The sequence below is a fragment of the Urocitellus parryii genome, chromosome 6, assembly GCF_045843805.1.
Source record: "Urocitellus parryii isolate mUroPar1 chromosome 6, mUroPar1.hap1, whole genome shotgun sequence".
Lineage (NCBI taxonomy): Eukaryota > Metazoa > Chordata > Mammalia > Rodentia > Sciuridae > Urocitellus > Urocitellus parryii.
The window spans coordinates 82,906,260-82,932,702 of record NC_135536.1 but is presented as its reverse complement, the minus strand read 5'-3'; the positions used below and the strand labels follow the sequence as shown (position 1 = coordinate 82,932,702).

General features: G+C 34.9%; 1 protein-coding gene across 2 annotated transcripts in view; it reads left to right on the top strand.

The window, feature by feature from the left end:
• Positions 1-16,131, top strand: part of Aqr (aquarius intron-binding spliceosomal factor) — a 112,468-nt gene extending 96,337 nt beyond the window's left edge. Inside the window, exons 29-32 of one of the 2 annotated variants that reach the window (XM_077799560.1) lie at positions 1,738-1,823; positions 5,893-6,067; positions 8,363-8,476; positions 11,931-16,131. In XM_077799560.1, coding sequence (XP_077655686.1) covers positions 1,738-1,823; positions 5,893-6,067; positions 8,363-8,476; positions 11,931-12,248 — 693 coding nt within the window. In that variant the 3' untranslated portion in view covers positions 12,249-16,131. The remainder of the gene's footprint in view (positions 1-1,737; positions 1,824-5,892; positions 6,068-8,362; positions 8,477-11,930) is intronic. The other variant, XM_077799559.1, reaches the window with a different exon arrangement.
• Positions 16,132-26,443: the final 10,312 nt, after the last annotated feature.

Below are 26,443 nucleotides of genomic sequence, written 5' to 3'. Positions count from 1 at the left end.
GTAGGGAAAAAGGAACACTCAAAACATTGCTGGTGGGACTGCAAATTGGTACAGCCACCCTGGAAAACAGTATGAAGGTTCCTTAGAAAACTTAGAGAGGAACCACCATTTTTGACCCAGTTATTACCGCTCCTTGCCATAATACCCAAAGAACTTAAAATTAGCATATTAAAGAAACACAAGCCCATCAATGTCTATAGCAGCTCAGTTCACATTAGCTAAACTGTGGGACCAACTTAGATGCCCTTCAACAGATCAATAGATAAAGAAAATGTGGTATATATATACACAGTGGAATACTAAGCCTTAAAGAAGAATGAAATTATGTCATTTGCTGGTAAATTGATGGAGCTGGAGAATATTGTGCTAAGCAAAATAAGAATCAAGAAGATGGAAATAGGGTGGTTCTGAGGTTGGGCTGCAGGGTGGGTTCAGTGATGTTAATAAGGACCAAGGTTCATTTCATTCTTTTGCCCAACCAGTCTTAGTGTGTGAACCTAGCTCAGACAAGCTATCCACCTGGTCAGGAAAGCAACAGAATTTCCAAGTGTAAAACCACACATTATAACAGAGAACTTGTATCTAGACTATACATAAACTTCTATAAAAATCCTTAGACAACATAATACAAAAATGAGAAAATTATTTGAACAGATACTAGAAGACCTACAAGTAGCCAGTGAGACCTCCAAAATTCTTTACCATCATTAATTGTCAGAAATGTAAGTTAAAACACAATAATATACTACTACGCATCCAATAGAGTAGGTAAAATTAAAAAGAATGACAGTATAATAAGTGTTGACAAGAATGTGGAAAAATCTGGAACTCATGAACTGGAACATTGCTGTGAATATATATGTACAGTGGTGGTATAGCAATTTTGAAAAACAGTTTGACAGTTTCTTGTCAAGCTTAAGTATATACTTAACCATATTGCCCAGCAAGTTCACTCTTAGGTATTTATCCAAGAACAAGGAAACTATATGTCTACAAAAATATTTGCACTTGAATATTCAGTGCAGCTCTATTCAAAGTAGCATCAAAATTAATCAAATTATATACTTAAAATGAGCACATTTTCTTATATATAAGCTGTGAAGTTAAATTAAAAAGAAGTATTTCAGTAATTTCCTAAATGTAGAGGGATTATAAATTACAGTTTGTTAGAGGGTAAACAGAACATTTTTTTTTTAAATTGGGTAAAAAAGGACTAAGGGCCTAAATGTTAAACCTTTCTGAATTTCCCTATTTGTAGGTGTATTCTCAAACTGAACAGAAAGTATGATGAAGATTATTTGTTATTGTTATTCTTGTTTTCTTTCATGGAGGAATGCTGTGGACAAATACTAGGAATATATAGATTAATAAATAAGCATACTGTTACATTTCTGAGCATTAAACTTGACACTACCAGTTAATAAGGCAAACAGTGCCTGCTTTCATGAAGCTTGGCAGTCTAATAGGAGGAGACTCTTGAATTCTAAAAATAATTACTAGCAAAGATAAAGACAGGTGTCTTAAGTGTGAATAACTTAAGGATATAGAGTATTGGGGTTTCTGCAATCTGTTTAACAGTATTCATTAACTTGCTTTTACAATTCCAATCATGACTGTGTTTCTTTGGGGATTGATTAAGAGTAACGTGATTGTTTCTAGCACATTATTTAAATAATGTCTAGAGCCTTTTTATTGTGGTTTTGAAAATATACCATGTTTCTCATTATGTCTTCCTAGGTGACAACTGTTGATAGATTTCAAGGTCAACAGAATGATTACATTCTTCTTTCTCTTGTACGAACCAGGGCAGTGGGTCATCTGAGGTACGTAGGAAAAATTTTTAACGGCTTATTTAACTTTACTATTTCAATTTTGAATCTCAGTGGCAAAGTAGTTTCTAATTTTTACGTTTAAATATATATAGTTATAATTAATCATTATAGCAACTTCTGGTGCTTTTTGTTGGAATGTAACAGTATCAAATTCCTTGTATAGTTCACCATTGTTTTTGCTTACTAGATTTTTTACTCTTAAATGTTTTAGTATTTTAGCTTTTTTATTCTTTAATTACTTTCAAAAATAAAAATTTTATCAAAAAATCTTAATCTATGTCTGATAGAAATAGTATCAGAAATTATATCAGGTAAAGTCTCCTCAGAGGAAATTTTTCATCATGTAGGATTCTGATTTTCCTCCACATATGTACTCTTTCAGCTTCAGTGTTAAGGGATAAAAGAGCCACTTGTTCTCCTAGGATTGAGAATTGTCAAAACAAACAATAATCTATTTTTATCATTATTTGTGGCATATTTATGTGTTAGAGATTTATGGGAATAATATCTTTTTATTACAAAGCAGTCATTTAGTTTTATATAAACCTTCATCTTTTGTGACTTTATATAGCAAAATTATATGGAGAGTTTGTTATTTTACTTGGTAGATATAAAAACAAGTGCCCCCCCCCCAACTCTTGTATGTTATCATTAAATCAAGATCTATTTGGAGCTTAACCTAGTTATGAAATTCCATTAGCCCAATAACTTTTATGTAAGAGTAAGCAAAAAATATATAACATTTTAAGAAACTGCTTGGAGATAGCATTTTTAAATAGTTTATTTTTGCTTATTTATTGAAGTGTCAAGCATGTATTTAAAGTCTTTGCTTTTCCAAAAGCCATTCCTTTCCTCACTGACATTTATAATTAATTAGCCATCATTATGGTTTACGTAATTAAGATCTCTCAAAACTTTATGGTATGAATTTATGAATGCTGCTTCCTCTTCTCCCTCTTTTTCCTTACACTGTAGTACCATGCCTTTAGTTCTCTGCTGTTCTTTGCTTTATTTTTCTGAAAACTTTTTTAAAGGGTTTTTTTTTTTTGATGATGAAACTTTTATTGTGCAAGTCAGCTTTTTATCATTGTGACAGAATACCTGAGGAAAACAACTTAAGGGAAGAAAGATTTTTGGCTCACAGTTTCACAAGTTTTAGTCTATAGTCACTTAGTTCTCTTGTCTGTGGGCCTGTGGTGAGACAGAGCTTTATGGGTAGAAAGGGCATAACAGAACAAAGCTGTTTAACTTTGTGTGGCCAAGAAGCAGGGAGTGAAAGAGAAAGGGGCTGGTGTCTCAGTATACCCTTCTTCTAAAGTTTTCATCACCTCCCAATGGTAAGTACCAAGCCTTCAACACAGCTTTTATATGGACATTCCAGATCTAAATTATAACATTATGAAATGAAGAGTTAAAACAGAACCTGATTTCAGTATTTTCTTGCATATCAATTTTCTAAGTAAAAATACCTTTATCCAAATAAATTAGTCTTTGTATTTGCCAAACTTATCTTTTGAAAATCCAACTTCTTCGTGAGGGTATCATTATGGTGATGGTGGTGTTAGAGTATAGATGTATCAACTATTTATGATTCCCATTACCCAGGTACCTTAGTCTAAATATCTTAACTAGACTTATCAAAACTCTATGTAGAACTTTTTGGTTTCTAGGGCTCATCCTTCATATCCTTTCTTTTATAAGTAGGAAAATATGTTTCAGGAGACTAAGGAAACCTACTTACTCTTTGGTGTATTTTATCTTTTAATAATAGCTTCATTGAGATAGAATTCATGTACCATAAAGTTCACCTATTTTATTTTAGTTCTTTTCATTTTTTGAGACAGGCTCGTACTAAGTCACTGAGAGTTTCAGTAAGTTTCCCATGTGGCCTCTAATGAGTGATCTTCATGTCTCAGGCTCCTGAGTCACTGGGATTATAGTGAAGCACCATGCCCAACCAGTTCACCTAGTTTAAGTGTATAATTTAACGGGTTTTTAGCTGCAGAATTATACAGCTATCTCCACAATCAATTTTAGAACGTTCTCATTGCCTAATCAAGAAGCCCTATAATTACTAGCATTCGCTCCCCTTGTGTTCCCTCAAAACCCTTGATAACCACTATTCCACATTCTATGGATTTGCCTGTTCTGAGTACTTAATACAAATGAAATCATACAATATGTGTTGTTGGTTTTTTTTGTGTGTGTGTGTGACTGGCTTCTTTCACTTAACATAATGTATTCAAGGTTTATTGATGTTGTAGGATGTATCAGTACTTCATTTCTTTTTATTGACCCATTCATCAGTTGATAGCTATTGGGTTGTGTCCACTTAGTGACTATTATCAATAATGCTGCTATGAACATCCTTATACAAGTTTTTATGTAAGATTTGTTTTCTCTTGGGTGTAAACATAGGAGTGGAATTATTGGGCCATTTGTAATCTCTATAACCTTGTAGGTAACTGGCCATTTCTAAAGCCAGATTTGGACTTTTATCTTTGCCAGAGTATCCATTTTCAAACTTGTTTTGAACTAAAGTACTGCCATATTCTTTTATCCACACCTTTTTTCATCAGCATAGACTAATCGTGTGAGTAGGAACCAGCTTGTTAGCTTCAGTTCCAGAGTCCTTTTTGAGGACATTGTGGAACTATTTAGAAGCCAGAATCATGGAACACTTCTGGTCCCTTTTCCATCATTCATTGTTCTCTTGCCCAGCTAATTTGTACAGTTTAGGTACCAGTGGACATGCTTGTGACCTGGTAGGAACAAAATAGTAATGCTAGAACTTTCTGTTATTTCTTGGGAGGAGTTCTTACAGAGTGCTGACTTTGTTGCTGAACAGTGTTCTTTTGCAGCCCTCTTCTGGGGACCAAGAAAGAAGGTGGTAATCCCCATTGCCCTGCTTTTAAGACAGAGCTCCAAGGAACCCTGCCCACTCATGCTTTTTGTCTTTTGTTTTTTTGCCTGGTAGTTTGTTATGTTCATAGTGTATCAATTACTTTCAGAACCACCCATTTTTTGCCAGTGTGCTAGCTTCTCAAAATATAATAGTATAGCATTCATGATCTCTGCCTTTATGGAGTTTAGAATCCATTAAAAATATCATGGGAAGATCCTACCCTTGAATCTGCAGATTTCAGTTCACCTGTTCATATATACAACAGGCGTGACACAAAAACCTCTTCACTGGAATACGACACCGAGGATTGGAGGGAAGAGTTCTCTCAGAGCAACTGGTGCAGTGGCCACTGTAATTGCACTGGTTCTTTGTGTTTACAGATAAAGCTTTCTGGATGTGAAGGGGAGAACTGAATATAATATAGTGATTGCCTTGGAAACAACAGTTTAAGTCACCTGCTTCCACCACTACTCCTTTTTTCCTATGACAATGATGTTGAAACCATAATTTCCTTTAAAATATTTTTGTGAGAGCTCATGCTAAATAGTTCTAGTGTTATACATCCAGTTAGGGATGTGGAAGTACCCACCTATAGCTTGATTCCTTGGGGCTCTCAGAAAATATGGAGAAAATAAAAAATTATTTTTATTTTTAATATAATAAATTATTATTATAAAACATTGTGGGAGGAGTTACTGAGGAAGTAAAATCTGACTTTGATGGAGCCTAAGAATTTGGTAGGCAAAAGAAGTATAAGGAGAGCTGGTTCAGATTGACTTAACAGCAATAATACAGTAAATTGGTCACTGATAATAGAGTTACTAGGAGCTTCTAAATCAATACATTGGATTTTTTTTTTTTTTTTTGGTGTGTGTGTGTGCGTGTGTGTGTGTGATCTTCTTCCCTTTCCCCAAAAAAGCCAACAAGAGATTAATAATAAAGCAGTAACTTTTTACTTGGTCTACTGGTCATGTAACATTGATTGCCTATATGAGTTACCCAATGTATTAAGTTTTAAGAAGCTTTATGTTTTTGATTGTTATAGCTTAATAGAACTATTTAATGGAGTCTGTGGGGGAAAAAAAAAGAAAAAATAAGCTGCATATAAATGTTATTAATCTTGAAGTGTGTCAATTATTTTGTTTGTTTCACAAGGGATGTCCGTCGCTTAGTGGTGGCCATGTCAAGAGCCAGACTCGGACTTTATATCTTCGCCAGAGTTTCTCTCTTCCAAAACTGTTTTGAACTAACTCCAGCTTTCAGCCAACTCACAGCCAGACCACTTCATCTGCATATAATTCCAACAGAACCTTTCCCAACCACTAGAAAGGTAGGACTTCTCTTTGTTGAATAGAGAAACATTTTTCATAATGGGAAACTGGGATCGTCTTACATATAACTACATTAGCCAGGAACATACAGTCACTGATTTAAAATACTCCTCATACCAAGGGACTCAATTAGATTTTCTACATAAAAATAATATCAGCTAACATTCATTGATTTTTACCATGTGTCTGGCCATTTGCTGTTAAGTAAGAGAAGTTAAGTAGTTGTAGCCATGTATCTAGTAGATGCAAGATACAAGATTTGAAACCCCAGGCAGTCTGATTCCAGAGTCCATATGAGTAATCATTTTACTATGTATCCTCACTTCTGTTTTGTGAGGAGAACTAAGCTATATATTCGATAACAGAATAATGAGTAGTTTAGTTCTTAAGAGCTTATGCTCAAAAGAAATGGGGTCAGGAGAGCACATACTTTTAACAAAAAGATAAACTCAGAAATGCCACTCCCTTTTCCTACCAGCCTCCCTCTGTAGATAAGCAGTCTTTTTAAATCATATTTTATTCTCTTTGCATAAAGGAGCAGATACTTGTTTATTTTCTTATGTCATTTTCTTTCTTTCTTTAGTTTTAGGTTGACACAATATCTTTATTTTTGTACATTTATGTGGTGCTGAGGATCAAATCCAGTGCCTCATGCATATTAGGTGAGAACTCTACCACTGAGCCACAACCCCAGCCCCTCATTTTCTTTCTTCTGTGGAGGTTAGTTAGATACTACAGACTTTGAGGTTTTGCTTTTTTCATTTCATTTCATTAGCATTTTGGGCGGTGGAGGGTGTTCTGGAGATTGAACCCAGGACCTTGTGCCTGCAAGGCAAGCACTCTGCCAACTCAGCTATATCCCCAGCCTCTATTAGATTTTAAGTAAAATTATTTTAAATGTTCATGGTATACTTCTTACCCCCTTCTCTTTTCCAAAAAAAAGAAGAAGAAGAGGAAGGAGAAAAAGAAATTATGTATTTTTATAATAATATCAAGTATTTTTCTTTAACTACATTTTTATTTTTTTAATTTTTTTTAAGAAATGCTGCTATGGATATATAGGAAGAAAGAGTAGTGGAGAGGTTTGATGGGGTGGTATCACATAAAACCCTAAGTGGACACAATCCCTTATCTCTGTTCTTTGTTGTTTATAAACCAATTATCAGACAATTGTTCATTTTAAGATAGAATCCTTTTTCTTTATTAATTTTTTAAATTTGAATTTGTTATATATGACAGAATGAATTACAATTCATCTTATACATATAGAGCACAATTTTTCATATCTCTGGTTGTACATGAAGTAGAATCAGACCTCCTTTTTCTTCATATATATTTTTTGCCTTTATTATTTTCTGAATTGGTCCTTATCACAAGAAAGGGTAAAACTTTATAAGCATTTTATTAATAGGAAAGTTTTTAATCTTTATTCTAGGGCCATTTAGAAAGAAATATAAATTTTGTATTCATTTGCTTTACTGTTTTACACTGCTACAGTAATATTTCTCAGATTGTTATGAGACACTACTCTATAAGAATCACCTAATTCTAACCCAGATCTATTGAATCTAAATCCCAGGGAGCTTGAGCCCAGACATCTGCAATTTAACAGACTCCCTAAGGAGGACTCTGATAGACGTTACAAAGTGTGCAAAAGTATATTTGAATATTTACCACCATGACTAATAATAATGTGTTAACTTCTTCTATTTTAGAAAAACATAAATAGGAAGAATAATTTTAATATATTCTTTCTGAATTATTTTATGAACACCTTTGGAGCATACACACCACTAAGAAGTGCTACGTTAGGGACTGGGGTTTTGGCTCAGCAGTAGAGCGCTTGGCTAGCACGTGTGAGACCCTGGGTTTGATCCTCAGCACCACAAAAATAAATAAATAAATAAAATAAAGGCATTGTTTCCAACTACAACTAAAAAATAAAATATGAAAAAAAACAAGTGCTACTTTAGACCAAGTTGATTTATTTCCCTATTCAAACTATTTTCTCTTGTTAATTCTTCTAAAACCCATATTACATTTACCAGCTCAAAATTGTATTTAAAAACTAGTGACTCTTAACTTTCCTAGTGTGTAGCTTTTTTAGATTTAAATGGAATCATTACTTATTGGACTCTACACTTGTATTTTACTTATTTATTTTTTTTAAACTATGCTTAAATCCTCCAAACCCAACGTTGCTTACTAATAAGATACAGAAACAGCCTTCTATTGATATGTTAGTCTCTAGGGTTTTTCACTAGAAACTTAACTTTCTTTTTGCCTTCTTCTAGAACGGAGAAAGACCATCTCATGAAGTACAGATAATAAAAAATATGCCCCAGATGGCAAACTTTGTTTACAATATGTATATGCATTTGATACAAACCACACATCATTATCATCAGGTGAGTTCTCTTAAAATTGATTCTTATTTTCCTTGTTATAGAAAGAATTCTTCTCTTTTGTTAAATGAATCTTTAAATTCCTTGTGAGGAACCAACTAAAGTAGATTGTTGTTATTCATGTAGTATTCATGTTTTTAAAACATGTTTAAGTACATAACATTTGGCATACAATAAGGTACATGTGTTTAAAATGGACAATTCTAAATATTGTGACATACACACACCTGTCAAGCCATCATCACAGTCAAGATAATGAACATCCATTGTCCTCCCAAAGTCTTCTTGTGCCACTTTAATCCCTCCTTGTTATCCTTCATCAGTGCCCTTTACACCTTCTGTAGGCCACCAAGGATCTGCTTTCTGCCATTAGTCTCCATTTTCAGGCATTTATATAAATGCAATCATACAGTATATATTTTTCTTCTTTGTTTTTTTTGACTATTTGTTACTCAGCATAATTGTTTTGTATTTCATTTGCATTCATTTTATATTTATATCAATAGTTCATTCCATTGTGTGGGTTTAGTGCAGTTTGCCCATGCACTTATTATAGGCATTTGGGTGGTTTAGTTTGGACTTTAACAAATGAAGCTGCTATAAACATTCTTGTACAAGTCGTTGCACTTTGTCTTGGTAAATATCTAGAAGTGGAGTTGCTGGATAATATGTTAAATATGTCTAACTTTCTCAGAAACCACAGCTCTGTTTTTCAGAATGAAAAACAGTACCACTTTATACTCTCTCCAGCTTTATGAGAGTCTAGGAACTCAACATATTCACCTATACTTGATGGAGTAGGTCTTTTTTTATTTTAGCAATTCTGATGTGTAGGTATGTAGTGATTTCAGTGTATCTTTAAATTTTTATTATCCTAATTTGAGTGTCTTTTTATGTAGTGATTTGCCATCTGTATGTCTTTAGGGATATGTCTGTTCAGGTCTCTGGCTCATTTTTTTTAGTAGGTTGTATGTTTTAGTGTGTTTATTGGACAGGTGTTTATGTATTTGGTGGCAAGTCCTTTATTAGATATGTGTTTTACAAATATTTTTCTCCTAGCCAGCTGCTGTGGCAAATGCCTCTAATATCAGACTCAGGAAGCTGAGGCAGGAGGATGGCAAGGTAGAGGCCACACTAGGCAACTTAGTGAGATCTTATCTCAAAATAAAATAGGAAAAGGGCTGGGAATGTACAGCTATCCCAGTCCTTGGTCTATACCCAAAGGGCTTAAAAATAGCATAATACAGGGATACAGACACATCAATGTTTATAGCAGCATAATTCACAATAGCTAAACTGTGGAACCAACCTAGATGCCCTTCAGTTTATGAATAGATAAAGAAAATGTGGTGTGTGTGTGTGTGTGTATGTGTGTACACACACACACATACACGCACACACACACATAATGGAATACTATTCAGCATTAAAAGAGAATAAAATTATGGCATTTGTAGGTAAATGGATGGAGTTGGAGAATATAATGCTAAGTGAAGTTAGCCAACCCCAAAAAACCCAAATGGCAAATGTTTTTTTCTGATATAAGGAGGCTGATTCATAATGGGGTTGGGATGGAGAGCATGAAAGAATTAGACAAACTCTAGATAGAGCAAAGGGGAGGGAGGAGCAGGGAGGAGCATGGGAGTGGGAAAGATGGTGAAATGAGTTGGACATTATTACCCTAAGTATATGTATGAAGACACGAATGGCATGAATATACTTGTGTACAACCAGAGATATGAAAAATTGTGCTCTATATGTAAAATATGAATTGTAATTCATTCTGCTGTCATATATAACAAATTAGAAAAAAATAAATTTTAAAAGGGGGGAGGCTGGGAATGTAGCTCACTGGTAGAGTGTCCCTGGGTTCAATCCCCAGAACTACACACACACACACACACACACACAAATTTCCTCTTACTCTGTAATTTGTTCTTTCTTTTTTTAAGTAAAAACTCACTTCTAAATTTTGATGTTCAATATATAGAATTATTCTCCTATAATTCATGCATGTCCTAAAAATTTTGTAACCAAAGTTACAAAGATTTTCTTCTAGCAGTTGTATAGTTTTAGGTTTGACACTTACAAGTATGATATATTTTGAGACTCTTTTTTGTTATGATTCCAGGTAATGATGAATGTTATTCATTTGCATGATGTTTCAGCATCATTTCCTAAATAGACTATTTTTTTCCTCTGTTGAATTGCATATCAGATTAGTAGTCAAAAAAAGCAGTTGACCATATTGTGACTCTTATTTCTGGACTCTCCGTTCTACTGTATTGTTAAGTATGTCTGTCCTCTTGGGCATTATATTACCTTTATTATGGTAACTTTATAGTAAATCTTGAAATTAATCAACATGAATACTTTAGTTTTGTTCTTTTTCAAAACTATTTTAAATATTCTAGCTTCTTTGCTTTTCAAATTTAAAGTCATCTGGTTGATTTTGCCAAAAAAGCAGGTTGCAATATTTTTTATTTATTTTTTATTAAATCCAAGGCATTTAACCACTGAGCCACATCCCCAGCTTTTATCATTTTTTAATTTTGAGATAGGGTTTCCCTAAGTTACTTAGGGCCTTGCTAAGTTGCTGAGGCTGACCTTGAACTTGTGATCCTCCTGCCTCAGCTTCCAGAGTCCCTGGAATTACAAGCATGCATTGTCACACCCGCATGCTGCAATTTTTAAATAGTATGTTTTGACGAGTAAAATTGTTTAGGATCAATATGGGGAGATTAACATCTTAAAATATTAGTCTTCCTTTCCATAATATGAAGTATATCTCTCCATTTACCTAAATCTTCTTTGGATGCTCTCATAGTGTTTATAGTTTTCAGCATATAAACCTTACAGGTATTTTTTTAGCTTTTTTGATATTTCATAATTTCCAACAAGGTAAACAGGAAGAGAGGCTATGTTTTAGCTACAGACTGCTGTGATGTGCAGAAGGCTGAGCATTTATAGCTGCTCCAGTTTTCTAGTTGAATGAGACCAACGTCTTATGCCCTCCATGCCCCTCCCCCATCCCCCTGGCCTTTTTTCTTGGCTAGGATCCTCTCTACCTCTCTCAAGAGTTCTTCACTGAAGTTGGTCCTTTCTTGAGTTGGTGTGGCAGTCAGTCCTAATCAGCTATTTTTCTAAGCTTTACAGCATATTTCTTTGCTTAAAAATCAGATAGCTGTTCATGTTGTTTTCCTCTCTTGAGAATTTAATATATACTTTGATCCTTAGTGTATGACATCATATGCCTTTATTAGCAGACCTCAGGCATTGTTATCACAGGAGTTACATTCATAATATTAAATGGCCAGCAGTATTTTGGAGAATTCTAGCATAAATAGTATCTACTGGGAAAATGATATTAATATGAGAACTTGGCTATGTACCACAGTGAGGTTTTGTTGTTGTTTTCTTTTCCTTTCAACTCATTGGGGTTGTCTTTTTTTTTTAGACTTTCTTACAGCTACCACCTGCGATGGTGGAAGAAGGTGAAGAAGGTCAAAGTCAAGAAACAGAATTGGAAGCAGAAGAAGAGGCCATGCTCATTCAAGCTGATGACATACCAAGTCCACCTGATGTCAGCTGTAGTCAAGAGACCCTGGCTTCTCGGCCTGATTCCACCCCCAATCAGACTGAGACCACTGCCAGTCAGACAGGAGCCAATTCCAGGCCAGAAACGGTTACTGCTTCTGTGCCAGGAGCTGTAACTACTCCAGTAAAGGCAACCACCCCTCAGGATGCCACATCTGCCCCAACAAAGACCAACTAGCCAAATTGTAGCCCTTTTTAGGGAGGACATTCAGTCATAAAGTCTAAGTAAAGTTACTTTTGGTATTTTACATTTGCTTCTGCTATTTCAATGGCACTAACTAATGTGCAGTCCTTATTTTTGTTAACTGGTTGTCCTGTATGTATTTTTAAATTATATGTATATAAACAGTTCAGTTTAATTTACTTAAACAGAAAGGCAAATAACTATTCCTTTGATATTTGATCACTGAGTGTATCTATCCTAATATGATTTCCTCTAGAATACATAAGACATACTTCACATTTTTAACAAACTCTAGACAAAAGGACAAAATACACTGGAATTAACTATAAGTGCTCTTGAGCAAATGTTCCAATTAGAGAGGAAATGGTTTCTTCTGTCATGCATACTGTGGGATATTTAAGTTCCATCATCTTTGATTTACCTTTTGTTTTTTCTGTAAAGACATTCCACTAAGAGCCATAGGAAAAAGATTTCTGTAGTTTATCAAAGAGGTTTCCTTCCCAAGAATCTCAGAATGTATCAGAATCACCTAGGTTTGTTGTTTATTCTTAGAGTCCACCTCAGACTTGGTGAATCAGAAACTCAAAGGTTACAACATGTCCTGCAGTCTGGTAGTGTTTGGGTTACTGGCAGAGTAGCATCAGGTAAGGCTGGTAAGGTTAAAGCAGGATTTGTCACCCAGCTAAATAGGAACACTCTGGGCAGAAAGCAGGACCCAGACTCTGGGCAACAATTCAGCTGACTTCATTCTTTGTGCAGGGTAGAAGACTCCCAGTGTGGAGTTCTGTTTTGTGTCATTTAGTTTTCTTTGTGGATAACAATCCACAAGGAGACCTTCAGGTGTGAAGTGTATCATATTTGGGAGGGTAGAGATATTAGGACCTTCCTATTCTAGTGTGATTAGCAAACCACTAGCCTTGGTTATCTTTGAAGTTTATTAGAAATGTAGAGATATGACCTCTGCTCCAGACCCATTAAATCTAAACCAGTATTTCAACAAAGTTCTTGGCTGATTTATTTGCATTTTCTGGTTTGAGAAGCACTATAATGAGATTATTGTGTTTTCTGACTACTGACCTCTGCCTATAAGGACTGTAAATGGGGTGGCCAGAGCACAAGAGATGGATATATCTATATAGGGTAGGGGAAATTGCACTTATTCTCTTTACCCCATTTTGATCGTCTGCTAGGCTGGCTGAAGGAGCACTTCCCCAAAGCATATCTACTTAGAGAATTTGAGGAAAGAATAAGAATTGTACCTCTCATCCTGGCAGTTTAAAGGGATGGTTAATTCATAAAGACATTAAACCCAGAAAATTCTATCCGTTGTTTTTTTTTTTAGTGACCAGTGTTTGCTCAATTCTACCAGGCCATTAGACACACCTAACACATCTAACTTCATTAGAACACTGTATAAATGTTAGGAGAGGAGGGGGAAGTGAAAGGAAATGAAAAGGAGTGAAATGTGAAGGAAACTGTACTAGGAATCCCTGGTCTATTTGTTATCAGAGTAAGGATCAAGCCAGTCTGTTACATAATTTCTCTGATATAAGAATTTGAAAGCAGGTGTTGTGGGCATCTGTATTAGGAATAGCACTCACAGAATTATTTTCATTTGTGAATATGTGGTATCAGGCTAAGCAAGACAGAAAGAAGCTTTACTGTATTACAGTCTTTCCTGGAAAAGATTGATTTTTTTCTCTCTACCCTTTAGAGGATATGAATTATGATACCTGCAACCAAAATAAACAAACTACTAGGCAGCTTTCTCAAACTGTTTTCCAAGTGTCACTTAGAAAATCTCTCTGTCTAACTGGATGACCATACTTTTTTCTTTGCTGCTTGATTTTTCTACCATACTTTAAAAAACAAATGCAGGCGGAAGATGGGTAAGCCTTTTGTCAAAGGAATTAAAAATTGGATGAGGATAGGGGAATTAAATTGTTCACTCACTGGGAAGGCCAGAAAGTTACAGAAAATCATGGAACTTTTAAAGGAATTTAAGGGATTCTTTTTTAAAACAATGAGGAAACAGAATGGAGAGGCTTAACGTGGCTGGCAAATGGGGCTGAGGGCAAAGTTAAGTCCATACTCCTAAGGCAGTGTTTTATTTATGTTTCAAATCTATAAGAGTGATGGCTTTTACCAATTCAAGAGTTTTCTATATAACATGGGATTCTACAGACAGGTACTAGAGTCGTTGACTATTGCAGATTAGTGTTCCCATTGCTCTCCATCCTGTTTTTCATATTTGAATATGTCATGATTTGGAATTCTATTTTTAAAAGGAAACCAAAAAGATGCATGCTAAGAGATTGAGCATGAAATGAAGCAATTCAAGTACTGAGACTTTTTTTTCCCCCACAAAATGCTGAGTTAAGAAAGTTCATTACCAGCAGCTGAGAAATAATAACTCCATTGATTTGGGCAAATGAATGAGTAGATCTAAATAAACATTATCAGGACTCTTGAAGTTGGTGTGATGGTAAAAGTTGAGATGTTTTGCTAAATACTAAAAGAAAACTGCATAAGTGGATCATTTATGTTTCTATTAAAAATGAAATTTTTATGATCAAGAAATAGCATGATATTATAAAGCAAACTTTGCACTCACCCTGACCTTGCTTAAATTTCACCTAATTTGCTTATCGGCCTTTGATTTGAACTTAGGCAGGATTTACAACTTTATAACCTCTGTAAGCCCCAGTTTTCTTCATAAAAACAGGGAAGAAATCTGCTTGGGGTTGTTAGTTTGTGTTATAGAATAATGTTTATGAAAAGATCCAGCTTCTAGGCACTCAGCAAATATGTCTCTCTCCTCATTTTTCTCCAAAACTTTGTGACAATGTAGTTAGTAAGTTGTCAACTAATCCTTTAACTTGACCACCTACCTATGTCCTTATCCAGAGAGCACAGAGGATAATGAAGGGGACATGTGATGCAATTGACATTTGAGGATGTATCAAAGATCAGGTCTTCTGGTTAGAAACTTCTCAGTCAGTCCATTAGAGCATTGAGGTTAGTCTCTGCTGAAACTAACATGCTCACAGAACAGTGTCACCAGAGGGATAGTCACTAGGTTCCATCATGCTTCTGATACGTGGAACTAATCAGGTCTAACAGTTGTGAATCCTGTACTGCCCCATCCTTAAATCATTTGTTATTAGATTTTCTTGGTTTTGTGCCTTGAGTGTGCTATTTTCTTATTTTTCAGTCATTCAAATGGTGTTTTCAGAGCCATTTCTTCAATTAAATCAAGATACAAAAGATTTTTTAAAAATCCTTTTGTAGGAGCCAGAAGAGCTGTAAAAGATAAGCAGTGCTTTCTGTAGAAAACTCTTGGCTATTAGCTTTTGTAATTATTAGGCAATCATTGATGTTAATAGATATTTAAGAATGGTGGAACTGGAACTGTACTTAAAGCCAGGCTTGTAAGTGAAGATATGGGAGGCTATATTTCCTTTACCCACTGGTACTCTTTAGTGCCCCAAAAAAGCTTTAATTAAATGGGATCTAGAAGCTTTTGATGCTCTGGTTTTTCTTCCTAGGAACAAACCCTAGCCCAGTCCCCTGGAGCGAGGCTCAGAATACAGTCTGGTTACCACTGACAGTGTGCCAACTTTATTCTCTTAGCCCTCTCCCTTTGGCTTACACAAATTGCTGTGGTTGGTTAAGCTCTTTCACTTACATACAAAGTTTCTGGTCCTATTACTGTTCAGCGTATTTCAGAAAATACTATTGAAAAATACTCTGAAAAACCAATTTCCTTGGTCAAGTATGTTTGGGAAACAAAATGAGTTATTATTCCCCATTTGCAGAATCTCACTTGGCCAAATAAAGGTTCAAGAAGTTCTGCTGGAAAGAATCATGTTTATAATGTAACATTTCTCAAACTTTAGACCATAAAACATTTTTTTTTTCTTTTTTGGTACTAAGAGTGCCCCTGAGTTCAATTCCATCACTGAGCCACATCCCCAGCCCTATTTTTCATTTTATTTAGAGGCAGGGTCTCACTGAGTTGCTTAGCACCTGGCCATTGCTGAGGCTGACTAGCCTCAGCAATCCTCCTGCTTCAGCTTCCTGATCCACTGGGATTACAAGCATGCACCACTGTGCCAGGCTATTTTTTTTTTTTTAATTAAAACAACTAATGTAACCATTTCCTCAGAACACAGTTTAGTAACCAATATCTTTACATCAGTGAGAACTTGGATTCATCCTTAAAAAATAAAGCCCAAATATTTTTTTTCTCTTAAGTAACCAGAGGCTGAAGTGACATCTGAAGAAAAAACTAGAGGTGAGTGATTTGTATAAAATGTCATATTATAGTGTAATTTGTTTAGTGTCATGTGGCATTAATACCAACATCCTGAAATGGCAAGTTAATAAGTTTGATCAATGAAACATGACATTCCTTCATGTGAGCCTCCTAAGAAAAGGTCACTGAGCTTTCTCTGTTTATGTTTTAATTTGAGACTCCAGAATTTCACACCAAGCTTTTCTTCTTATTCCTATCATACAGTGAGAGTTCATATTTCCAATGTGTCTTGTGTTCTCCATTATTTCTTTTTTTTAAGTTTAAATTTTTAAAAAAAAATTATTTTATTCATTTTAGTTATTGATGGACCTTTATTTATTTTTTTATTTATATGTGGTGCTAAGAATCGAACCCAGTGCCTCACACATTCCAGGCAAGCACTGTACCCCTGAGCCACAACCCAGCCCCTTAAGAGTTTATTTATTTATTTATTGTACCAGGGATTGAACTCAGGGGCATTCAACCACTGAGCCACATCCCCAGCCCTATTTTTGTATTTTATTTAGAGACAGTATCTCACTGAGTTGCTTAGCACCTCGCCCATTGCTGAGGCTGGCTTTGAACTTTTGATCCTCCTGTCTCAGCCTCCTAAGCTGCTGGGATCACAGGTATGCACCACTGTGCCTGGCTAAAAGTTTAAATTTCTGAAAAGAAATTACTTACTTGACATAGCCAGTAGACGTGAGCCAGAAATAATGGAAGAAAATTAAGACAAATACAAAAATGAATACAATTTCATTACATTAGATTGAAATACAATTTCAAATACATTTGAATGTTAAACACTGAGGATCCACAGATTTACCTTGCATCAGACAAGTTGAATTCTCTCTTGCTTGATCTCCAGAAATGACTGTCCCCACAATCTCCTTCCCCTCCATCTATGACTTCACATTGCACATTCATTTCATTCTTGTGTTGCAATTTAAGTTGAAGACCCTGAAAATAATTCTTTGAGAGATGCCTGATTTAATATAAAAAGATCTTTTTGAGAAGCTGAGGTAACTTTTTTCAAAAAGTTCATAGTTCTGAATGGGAAGTTGTGAGTAAAAAACAGTATCTGCTTTAGTTCATTAGTTCACTTTGGCCATGTTTATTTGGTTGGCTTTTTCTTCTGGTTTCATAAACTGGACTAAAAGTGCTCTGTTACTGTATTCTCATTACCCTTGGCTTTGAGTAGCTCCTTCCAGTATGCTAGTTTCTTTTAATCTTGACTGCCACAAGAATAGCAGTGGAAGAGGAGTAGACTTATTTAGTTTACATTTCATTTTGCTTTTGGACAACACTTCACTGTAGTGTTTTGAATTCTGTATAACAAAATGTTGCAAGATGTCTTCGAAACTCTAATTCTTGTGTGTTTGCAGACTATTGAGTACCTTCTGTGTGCCAGGCAACTAGGCTAGAAGCAACCTATTGGTTTATAGATAACACTAAGAGTGAATTGTCTAGGCCACCACAGTTGATTGAACTGGGACTAGAACCAGGCAAATTTCATACCATGCTGTTCTTTAAACTTCCTTGAGACACACTGAAATAGAAGCAGCAACACTTAGGTTTTCTACATAAGTAAAATGAGCCTACTAAGAATTCCTGTGAGACTTAGCATACCAGAGAAGAGGCTAGTTTGCCAAAATAAGGATGGGAAATAAGAGGTCTGTAGAAAGAATGCTCCAGTGTTTGCAAGGTTTGTACTTTTAGGAGAAAGCCAAATTAATATTTGTTTTAGTTTGAAAAAATGTATGATAACTCAATGGGAAAGAACTCTAGTGTGGTAATCTGTTCCTCCAAAACACTAATTATCCTAAAGCCTTTTGTATTTTAAACAATGGAAGAACAGGTTAAATAGCAATACTCTTAAAAAGAGTGTGGTGTCTAGTAAAGGGACAGATAGGTTTGACTAAAATCAGCACTTCAAATTACCATTAATACACCAACTGGTTTGGCTTTCCAATTAACTCCTCCTATCACAAACCTAAGCACTTGTGCATTTGAGAGTTGAAAAGAATATCCATGTGAGTTAAAGTTCCCAAGGATATAAGTTTATTTGTAAAACAGTTTAAAGTAATATGCTCTTAGAGAATTACAGAAATAAGGTTTTAAAGGCTGCCATTGCACATCTTGATCTAGTTGAACTCATTAAAAGAATAGGCTTATGTGGGCTAGCAGAGAATATGTCCTCTACTGAAACACAACCCTATCTTAGGGGAAAAGTCATGAATGTCAATTGTCATTGACACTTCAATAATTTAATTGTTCTTAACTTGCCATACTACTATTAATAGTAGTATACTCACGACAACTGTTAATAATAGTCGTGGGTAGCTGGATGCAGTGGCACATGCCTGTAATCCCAGCAGCCCGGGAGGCTGAGAGGGGAGGACCAGCCTCACCAAAAGCTAGGCACTAAGCAACTCAGTGAGACCCTGTCTCTAAATAAAATACAAAATAGGGCTTGGGATGTGGCCCAGTGGTAGAGTGCCCCTGAGTTTAATTTCTTGCCAAAAGAAAGCATTTATTTTATCTCTGTCAGTATTGGTTTTGACTATTTTTTTTAATCTATATAAATGGAATCATACAGAAAGTGCTTTTCATGTTTCCCTTTTCAGATACACTGATCTTTTCAACATCAAGTAGGAAGGAAGGAGTCAGTAGGTTAATTAAGCACATTTTCTCAAAAGGCCTTCCTCTCTCTCATTGTACCAGAGTGTCATCTTTGTCACAAATATGTTCATTAGCTATATTCTTCAAGATTATTGGATTTGTTAGTCCTTGTGGACTCTTAGGAGCATCTTGTCAATTACACATCCTGCTGGGATATTTATTGGACTACACTGAATCTATAGTAATTGGCGTCTTTACTATTTAGGAATAAGGTGCCTCTTTCTATTAGGCCTCCTTTAATTTTTGACTATCATTTGTTAAATTTATTCCTAAATGGTTAATTTTTTTGCTATTATAAATGATTCATTTTATTACATTTGTAATTGGTTGTTAATCAGCATATAGAAATATGACATTTTTGTATGTTTAGTTGGTATACTTTGTTGAATTTATTATTTCATATAGTTTGTAAATTAATTACTATTATAAAAGTTTTATTATCCTCTTTGATCTTCATGCTTTTTCTGTCTGTATGCCTTTCATTTACTTTTTCTACCTTATTGATCTGTTGAAAACTCTCTAGTGTTGAATGGAAGTGATCAGAATAAGTACATTTGTTTCTTCCCAGTCTTGGAGGCAAAGATTTCAATGTTTTATCATTGAGTGCAGCATTTGTTATAGGTTTTTATTGAATATTTTTAAGCCTATTTTTATTAATTTCTATAAAAATAATATATTTTATCAGATTTTAAGTTTCTATACCTAGTTTACTGTTTTTAAGTCAGTACCCATCATAATCTAATGCTTTTTCTCTCTTTTGCTGTTAGTAATGACTTACATTAATTCATTTTTCTATTAATTTTTTTTCTTTTATTTAAAGCCATAAATTGCCATTCTCCCCATGTCTATTAATTTTTATTGGAATACTGGACACTACAAATGCTGTGTTGTTGAATGTTTGGATTTTGTTTTCTTCCTTTAAAGAATGTTGAAGTTTGTTTGGGCAGGTTGTTACTTGTGGATCAGATCTGTGGGTTTTATTAAGCTTTTTATGCTTAAGTTGTGACCCATCTGTGATCCCTATTGGATGCCCCAGGTTTTCAATGAAGTGTCTCTAGTAGGGGTGGTTTACATGTAAATATTTCCTCATCTTGTGTGAGCTCTGAGAATTGTATAGCTTATCACTGACATTCCTTGCTTGACTTCTGGAGTTTTATCCCATGCACTAACCAAGATTTGAGAGCATGCCTCTTCAGATTTCCAGAGCTCTTTTTGTGTAAAATACTCCCTTTTCAGTTAACTCTGCCTCGTAAATTCTAGCCAGTTCAGCCTCTCAACCTTCTAATCCCTCAAATTTGGTGAAACAGCTAGCCTTCTACTTGGGTTCTCCTTTACTATGCTGCTGACTGGAAATCGCATCCAAGCAAAAAGCCAGGACAGTTACAGGACTCACCTTGCTTATTCCTTTTTGTTCAGTGATGAGACCTGTTTTCCTGTGGTTCTGTGTCTGAAAATAGTTGATTCACATATTTTGTGTAGTTTTCTAGTTGATTATAGTGGGACGATAGATTACTACTTTATGAGCAGCATTAGTTTTTCATATATTAAAGCAAGTTTATATTTCTAATCTTCTAAAAATAATTTCTATATTTTTTGATAATATTTTGTTTAGGATTCTTACATTTATGTCTTGAGATTGGTCTATAACAATAATTACATTTGAGTAATTTATAATTATAATGATTAATACATAATATACTATATTATATTAATAATACTAAAGTATTGATTATTAAATAATTGTTACTACTAAATAATAATTATTATTTATTGTCAGGTTATCAAGATTATGCTGACCTCAAATTAAGATGTATTCTCTTTTCTTTTCACTGGAAAAAAGCATATGTAAATTTGGTATTATTTTATTTTTAAGTGCTTATCAAATCATATGAGAGAAGATTGTAGGAAGATTTGAACTATATTCAATTTACATAATAGTTTAAAATTATTCTGTTTCTTGTGTTGGTTTTAGTCAACTACATTTTTCTAAGAATTTGTCCATTTCACCTGAAATTTTCAAATTTTATATTTCAAATATTTATATTTTCAAATTTGTATTTGAAAATAACATAGATTATAGCATAACTTTAGCTATTATTTACACATTCTATATCACATCTTCATCAGCATTCAGTTCAAAATATTTCCTAATTTCCATTGTGGTTTCATTTTAGCCCACATTTTCTCATTTTCATTGAAAATCTTTTGGAACTTTATAAAGGTAGTAGTTATACAATAATGAAAATGCAATAAAGCCACTGAATTATTCACTGCAAAGTGGTTGCATTTATGTTATTGCTTACTCTTAAGTGGTTTACTATGTGTTACATGAATTTATTTCAAACACCTCAACTTTTAAAAAGTGCATTACTCAATTTCTAAGCATTTAGACATTTTGTTATTCTAGCTTCATTCCACTAAGGTTAAAGAACATATTCTATCTGATGCTAATCCCTTGAAATTTACCACAACCTTTATGGTTTGTTTTTCTAAGTAAGTGTGAAAAGATTGTTTATTTTGTGGTATTTTGGTGTGTTTTTGTGTTAATCATTTCGTTTAAATCCCTTATATCATTTTTCTTTATTTTTTAAATCTGCTTGTTCTGTCAGTTACTGATTAGTTTTTTTTAAAATCCCACTATGATTGTAGGTTTATTCTTTTAATTCTATCAAATTTTGTTCTGTATATTTTGAGTCTTTATTAAAAGCATAGAAAAACAGAATTATTCTACCTTCCTAGTGGATTAACTTTAATATTGTCCCTATTTTTTACTTGAGGTTTGCTTCTTGCCATAAAGTCTACTTTGTCTTATATCAATATAGTACAGCAGTTTTCTTTTCCTTTTTTTCAACTCTCAATCTTCCATATTCTTGTATTTAGGAATTTTCTATTATAAGCTACATATTATTGGGCTTGGCATTTGGTTCTACCCTACTTATGCTAATAAGTTGTGCATTTCTGGCAGAAAGCATAAGACTCGTGGGTTATAAGCAAAGCACAGTTAGCAGCATGAGCATCGGTATGTTTGTTTGCGTCACATCCTCTTGCTCCCCAAGTCCCACAGAGGTAATGTGAAGGGTCCAGATGGATGCCTTTGCGCTCAGTGGATTGTGAGAAACATTTGGGAATCCCCCACTTTCATAGCAAGCAACAAACAAGCCTGCTATTTATCCCCAAGGGAGATATTACCTCATCCTCAAGGTATTTTGCTGCAAACTCAACCCTCTAGAGAAAAGGCCTGAGTGAAAAGCAGCCATGTGTCCTTGGCACACCCCACAGAGCCTGGAGGGGTACTCTGTGGTTGTGAGCTCAACATGTCTCTTTGTAATTGTGTCAGGTATTTTTGCTTATTTTATTTTAAACTATGTAACTACATATGTTCACATTCAGAATTATGATACCTTACTGGTAGATGGACTTTTTATCTTTAGGAAACATCCATTCTTAACTCTAGCAACACTTCTTGCCTCAAAGTCTGCCTTCTTGTGTATTAATATAACTACCCCAGTTTTCTTTGATTAGATTTTTCATGGCATAGCTTTGCTCATCTTTCTTCTCAACATTCTGTATCCATATACTAAAGGTTTTTCTTTTGTAAGCAAGGCATTGTAATTAGACCAGCAATGCTTTTTCATTAGAGTAGATCACTTTCATTGTATATAATTGCTGATTATCTGGCTGGTATTTTTTTTTAAAGCGAGAGAGAAGAGATAATTTTTTTAATATTTATTTTTCAGTTTTTGGTGGACTCAACATCTTTATTTTATTTGTATGTGGTGCTGAGGATCGAACCCAGCGCCCGCGCATGCCAGGCGAGCGGGGTATTGAGCCACATCCCCACCCCTCTGGCTGGTATATTTTAACCATTTTGTCACTGTATCTTATGTTCTCTTTTCTCAATTTTTATGCCTTACTTTGGAGGTATAAAGTATTTTTTTATTATTCCACTTTCCCTACTATATTATTTCATCAGTAATATATTCTTTATCCAGTCATCCTGAAGATTGCTACAGGCATTCTTACTGCAGTCTATAAAAATTAAAACCTCATCTTGCCATAAAGTCTACTTTGTCTTATATCAATATAGTACAGCAGTTTTCTTTTCCTTTTTTTCAACTCTCAATCTTCCATATTCTTGTATTTAGGAATTTTCTATTATAAGCTACATATTATTGGGCTTGGCTTCCCAGATGATGCCAGGGCCTTATAACAACGACTAAATACTAAATATCGCCTTGTTGTTTTTATACATCTTACTTCTATGTAAATTTTTGAAGAAATTTTTCTACTAATTAAAACATTGCTATTATTATTGTTTGTAGCTTAATGATCATTTAGATTTACCCATCTATTTACCTCTTCTGTTGCTCTTGACGACTCCTTACATTTTTTGTACTTCTCCCTGGTGTAATTTTATTTCTTTATGACTCCTTTAACTATTTCCTTTAGTGCAAGTGTACTGCTGACAAATTCTGTTTCTATTTGTCTGGAGATGTCTTTCTTTCACCTTTGATTCACTGTGTGTAGCATCCTAGATTGTCAATTTCTTTAAGCACTTTTTTAAAAATAGTATTTTATTGTTTTATACCTGTGTCTCTCTTTGGGAAAGTTGGCTATCAGTCTTTTGGTTTTCCTTTGAAGATAGTATTTCTTTTCTTTGGCTACTTTTCAAAACTTTTATCTCTGCCTTTGATTTTTATCAATTTGCCTCAGCTGTGCCTTGGTACAGTCTGGATATTTTCTATTCACCTAACTTTCAGCACAATTATACTCCCTCAGTTCTGCCTTATTTGCTGTTAAATCCATCTATCAAGTTCTAATTCTGATTATAATGCTATTCATCTCCATAATTTTTAATTCTATTCTTTTTTAGCAAATCCCAACTCTTTGATGAAACTTACCATCTTCTCGTTTATTTCCTTGACCCTATTAATCAAGTATTTTCATGTGTCTAATGCTGGATCAGTGTTTCTGTTTTCTGGTTTTTACATTTCTGATTCTTGCTATGTCTGGTGCTTCTTTGACGAATGCCTGACATTGTACTTGAAACATTGCACAGGTTCTGGATGATGTTTTCTCCTTCTGGAGAGGATCAGCTTTCTCTTCTAGCAAGCAGCCAAAGGCAGGCTGTCTCATTCCAACTAGGCCCATGCTACCCCCAACATTCCCCTAGGCTGCTTTGCTGTCTTAGAGAGGGTCCCTCTAACTCTGGCCCCTCATTCCTAAAATGTAGTCTTATAGAGGTCCCAGTGTAAGGCCTGGAATATTTTTTGGAACTGTCCTCCTTGGCAAGTACTGAACTCAGTTGTCTCCATAATATTAAGAAACTGCCCAAAATTCAGTATACTTTTTTGACTCTGTTTTGTAAGCCTCTTCTTCTCTTATACAACTTAAATAGTAAATAATAGAGAAACTATTGCTGGTGTTGGACTCATAGCTTTGCATTCCTTTTCTCTCTGGCATCTTGATGCTACAAGACTTAATTGCCTTGGCAGCTTCAAACTTCAAATTTTCCAAGCCCTGTCAAATTACCAAATTTTTCATTTCTTGGGTGTTTTTCCTACACCAACTCTTTCCAGTAGCCCTTTCAGGTGAAGTATTGGGCAAAATGTGGAGTTCCTGACTAATCACCCCAAGAAGCTTCCCTTCTCTCAAGTTTCAATTATCTTGGCATCTTTCTGGTGATTTCCAGAAGATTTTTTTCTTTAGTTATATTCTGTATGTTTGAATTCATCTTGGTGAGCACGTGGGTCAGGCAATTCCATCTGGCTAAGCTGAACCACATAGAGAAACAGTGGCTTGATGCTTGATTGTGCCTCCTTTTATAATGTCTCATTTCTACTAGGGACCCATAAGTCTCTGCAGAATTGCCCTTAAGGATCAGCGTGATCAAGCCCTACCTTTTTTGGGTAACTCTTGGTTCTTCTTTTCACTCCGGAAGCTCTAGACCGTACCTGCAGAGACTGTTTCTCTGATCTACAACCAGTCTTGAAAATAAGACCCTCAGGGTTAGCCCTTGGTCTGCAGCTTCAGGTTACCCTTCTGCTGGTAGGGCTCAGAGTACTCAGAGCACTTGCACTGACAAAGCACAGCCCCAGGTTTTGATGGAGCAGGGAGCCAGAGCAACAGGCTCAGAAGACAAGACTTCCAGATAAATATGAAGTATATCTCCCACTCATTTGGTATTGACCATATGTGAAATGCTGTGTTTTTTCACATGCTTTATCTTCATTTGCTCTTTTCAATTATTCCAAGATGTGGGTTTTACTTCAAAATCTCCCTTATTTGTCTGAAGTCACCATCAATAAATGAAATAACTGTGATTTGAACTTTAACACAAAACTCTATCTTTTCTAAACTGCTTGTTATATTTATAAAACTTGGCCTGAGGCCTGACTCAAGAGTTGGATTCCGTGTTATCTGTGATGATATTAGCAGAGTTGCTTTATACATTGAGCATACCATAGGATCCTAATCCTCTCTAATCCTGACCTTACTCCTCGCCACTGGATGGAGGTGACAAATACTGGTCAGTGTTTCACTCATCACACCTATGAGTTCTACTTCAGGCATTTCCTCTTTGGTTCAGTCACCATGCTTATTAATTTATTTACATCATTCTTATGTAAATTTTTAAAATTTACTTATGAATACAGGATCAGATAATTCTCCATTGGCACTCATTCCTAATTTGTACTGTAGCTGGGTTTAGGATAGAGCTATGTGCTCATGATCATTTTATTGTTCATTACAAGAAGACTCAGTAATCTTCTAGCACCAGAAGAAAAACCAAACAAATGCTATGTCATCTAGCAGGATGTAGAGTTATACTGCTTCCTCTTATCAGCTCTGCTTATATAATTCAGAAGAAGAACACTCACCACTGTTTAACAGCCTCCACAGAGCGGGCCTGAATGTGCAGCGCCCTGCCAAGTTTCTCATTAGTTATGGAGAAAAGCCATTTGTATTCTGAAATTGCATATCAGCCAGGCAATCACCACACAGAAATAGCCCCCATGAAAAGAAAGCAGTGCTATATTTGAAGCCTTAATCATGTGTATTTATAGACCTGAGTTTAGTTCTATTTGGAAATTTTCACATTATACAGTAACATTGTGATTACCAAGATCCTCAGAGGGTGAGGGAATAAGACGTCTGATCTACTTAAATTTTCAGAGTAATGAAAAGTTAGTTACAAAGAATTTTTCTG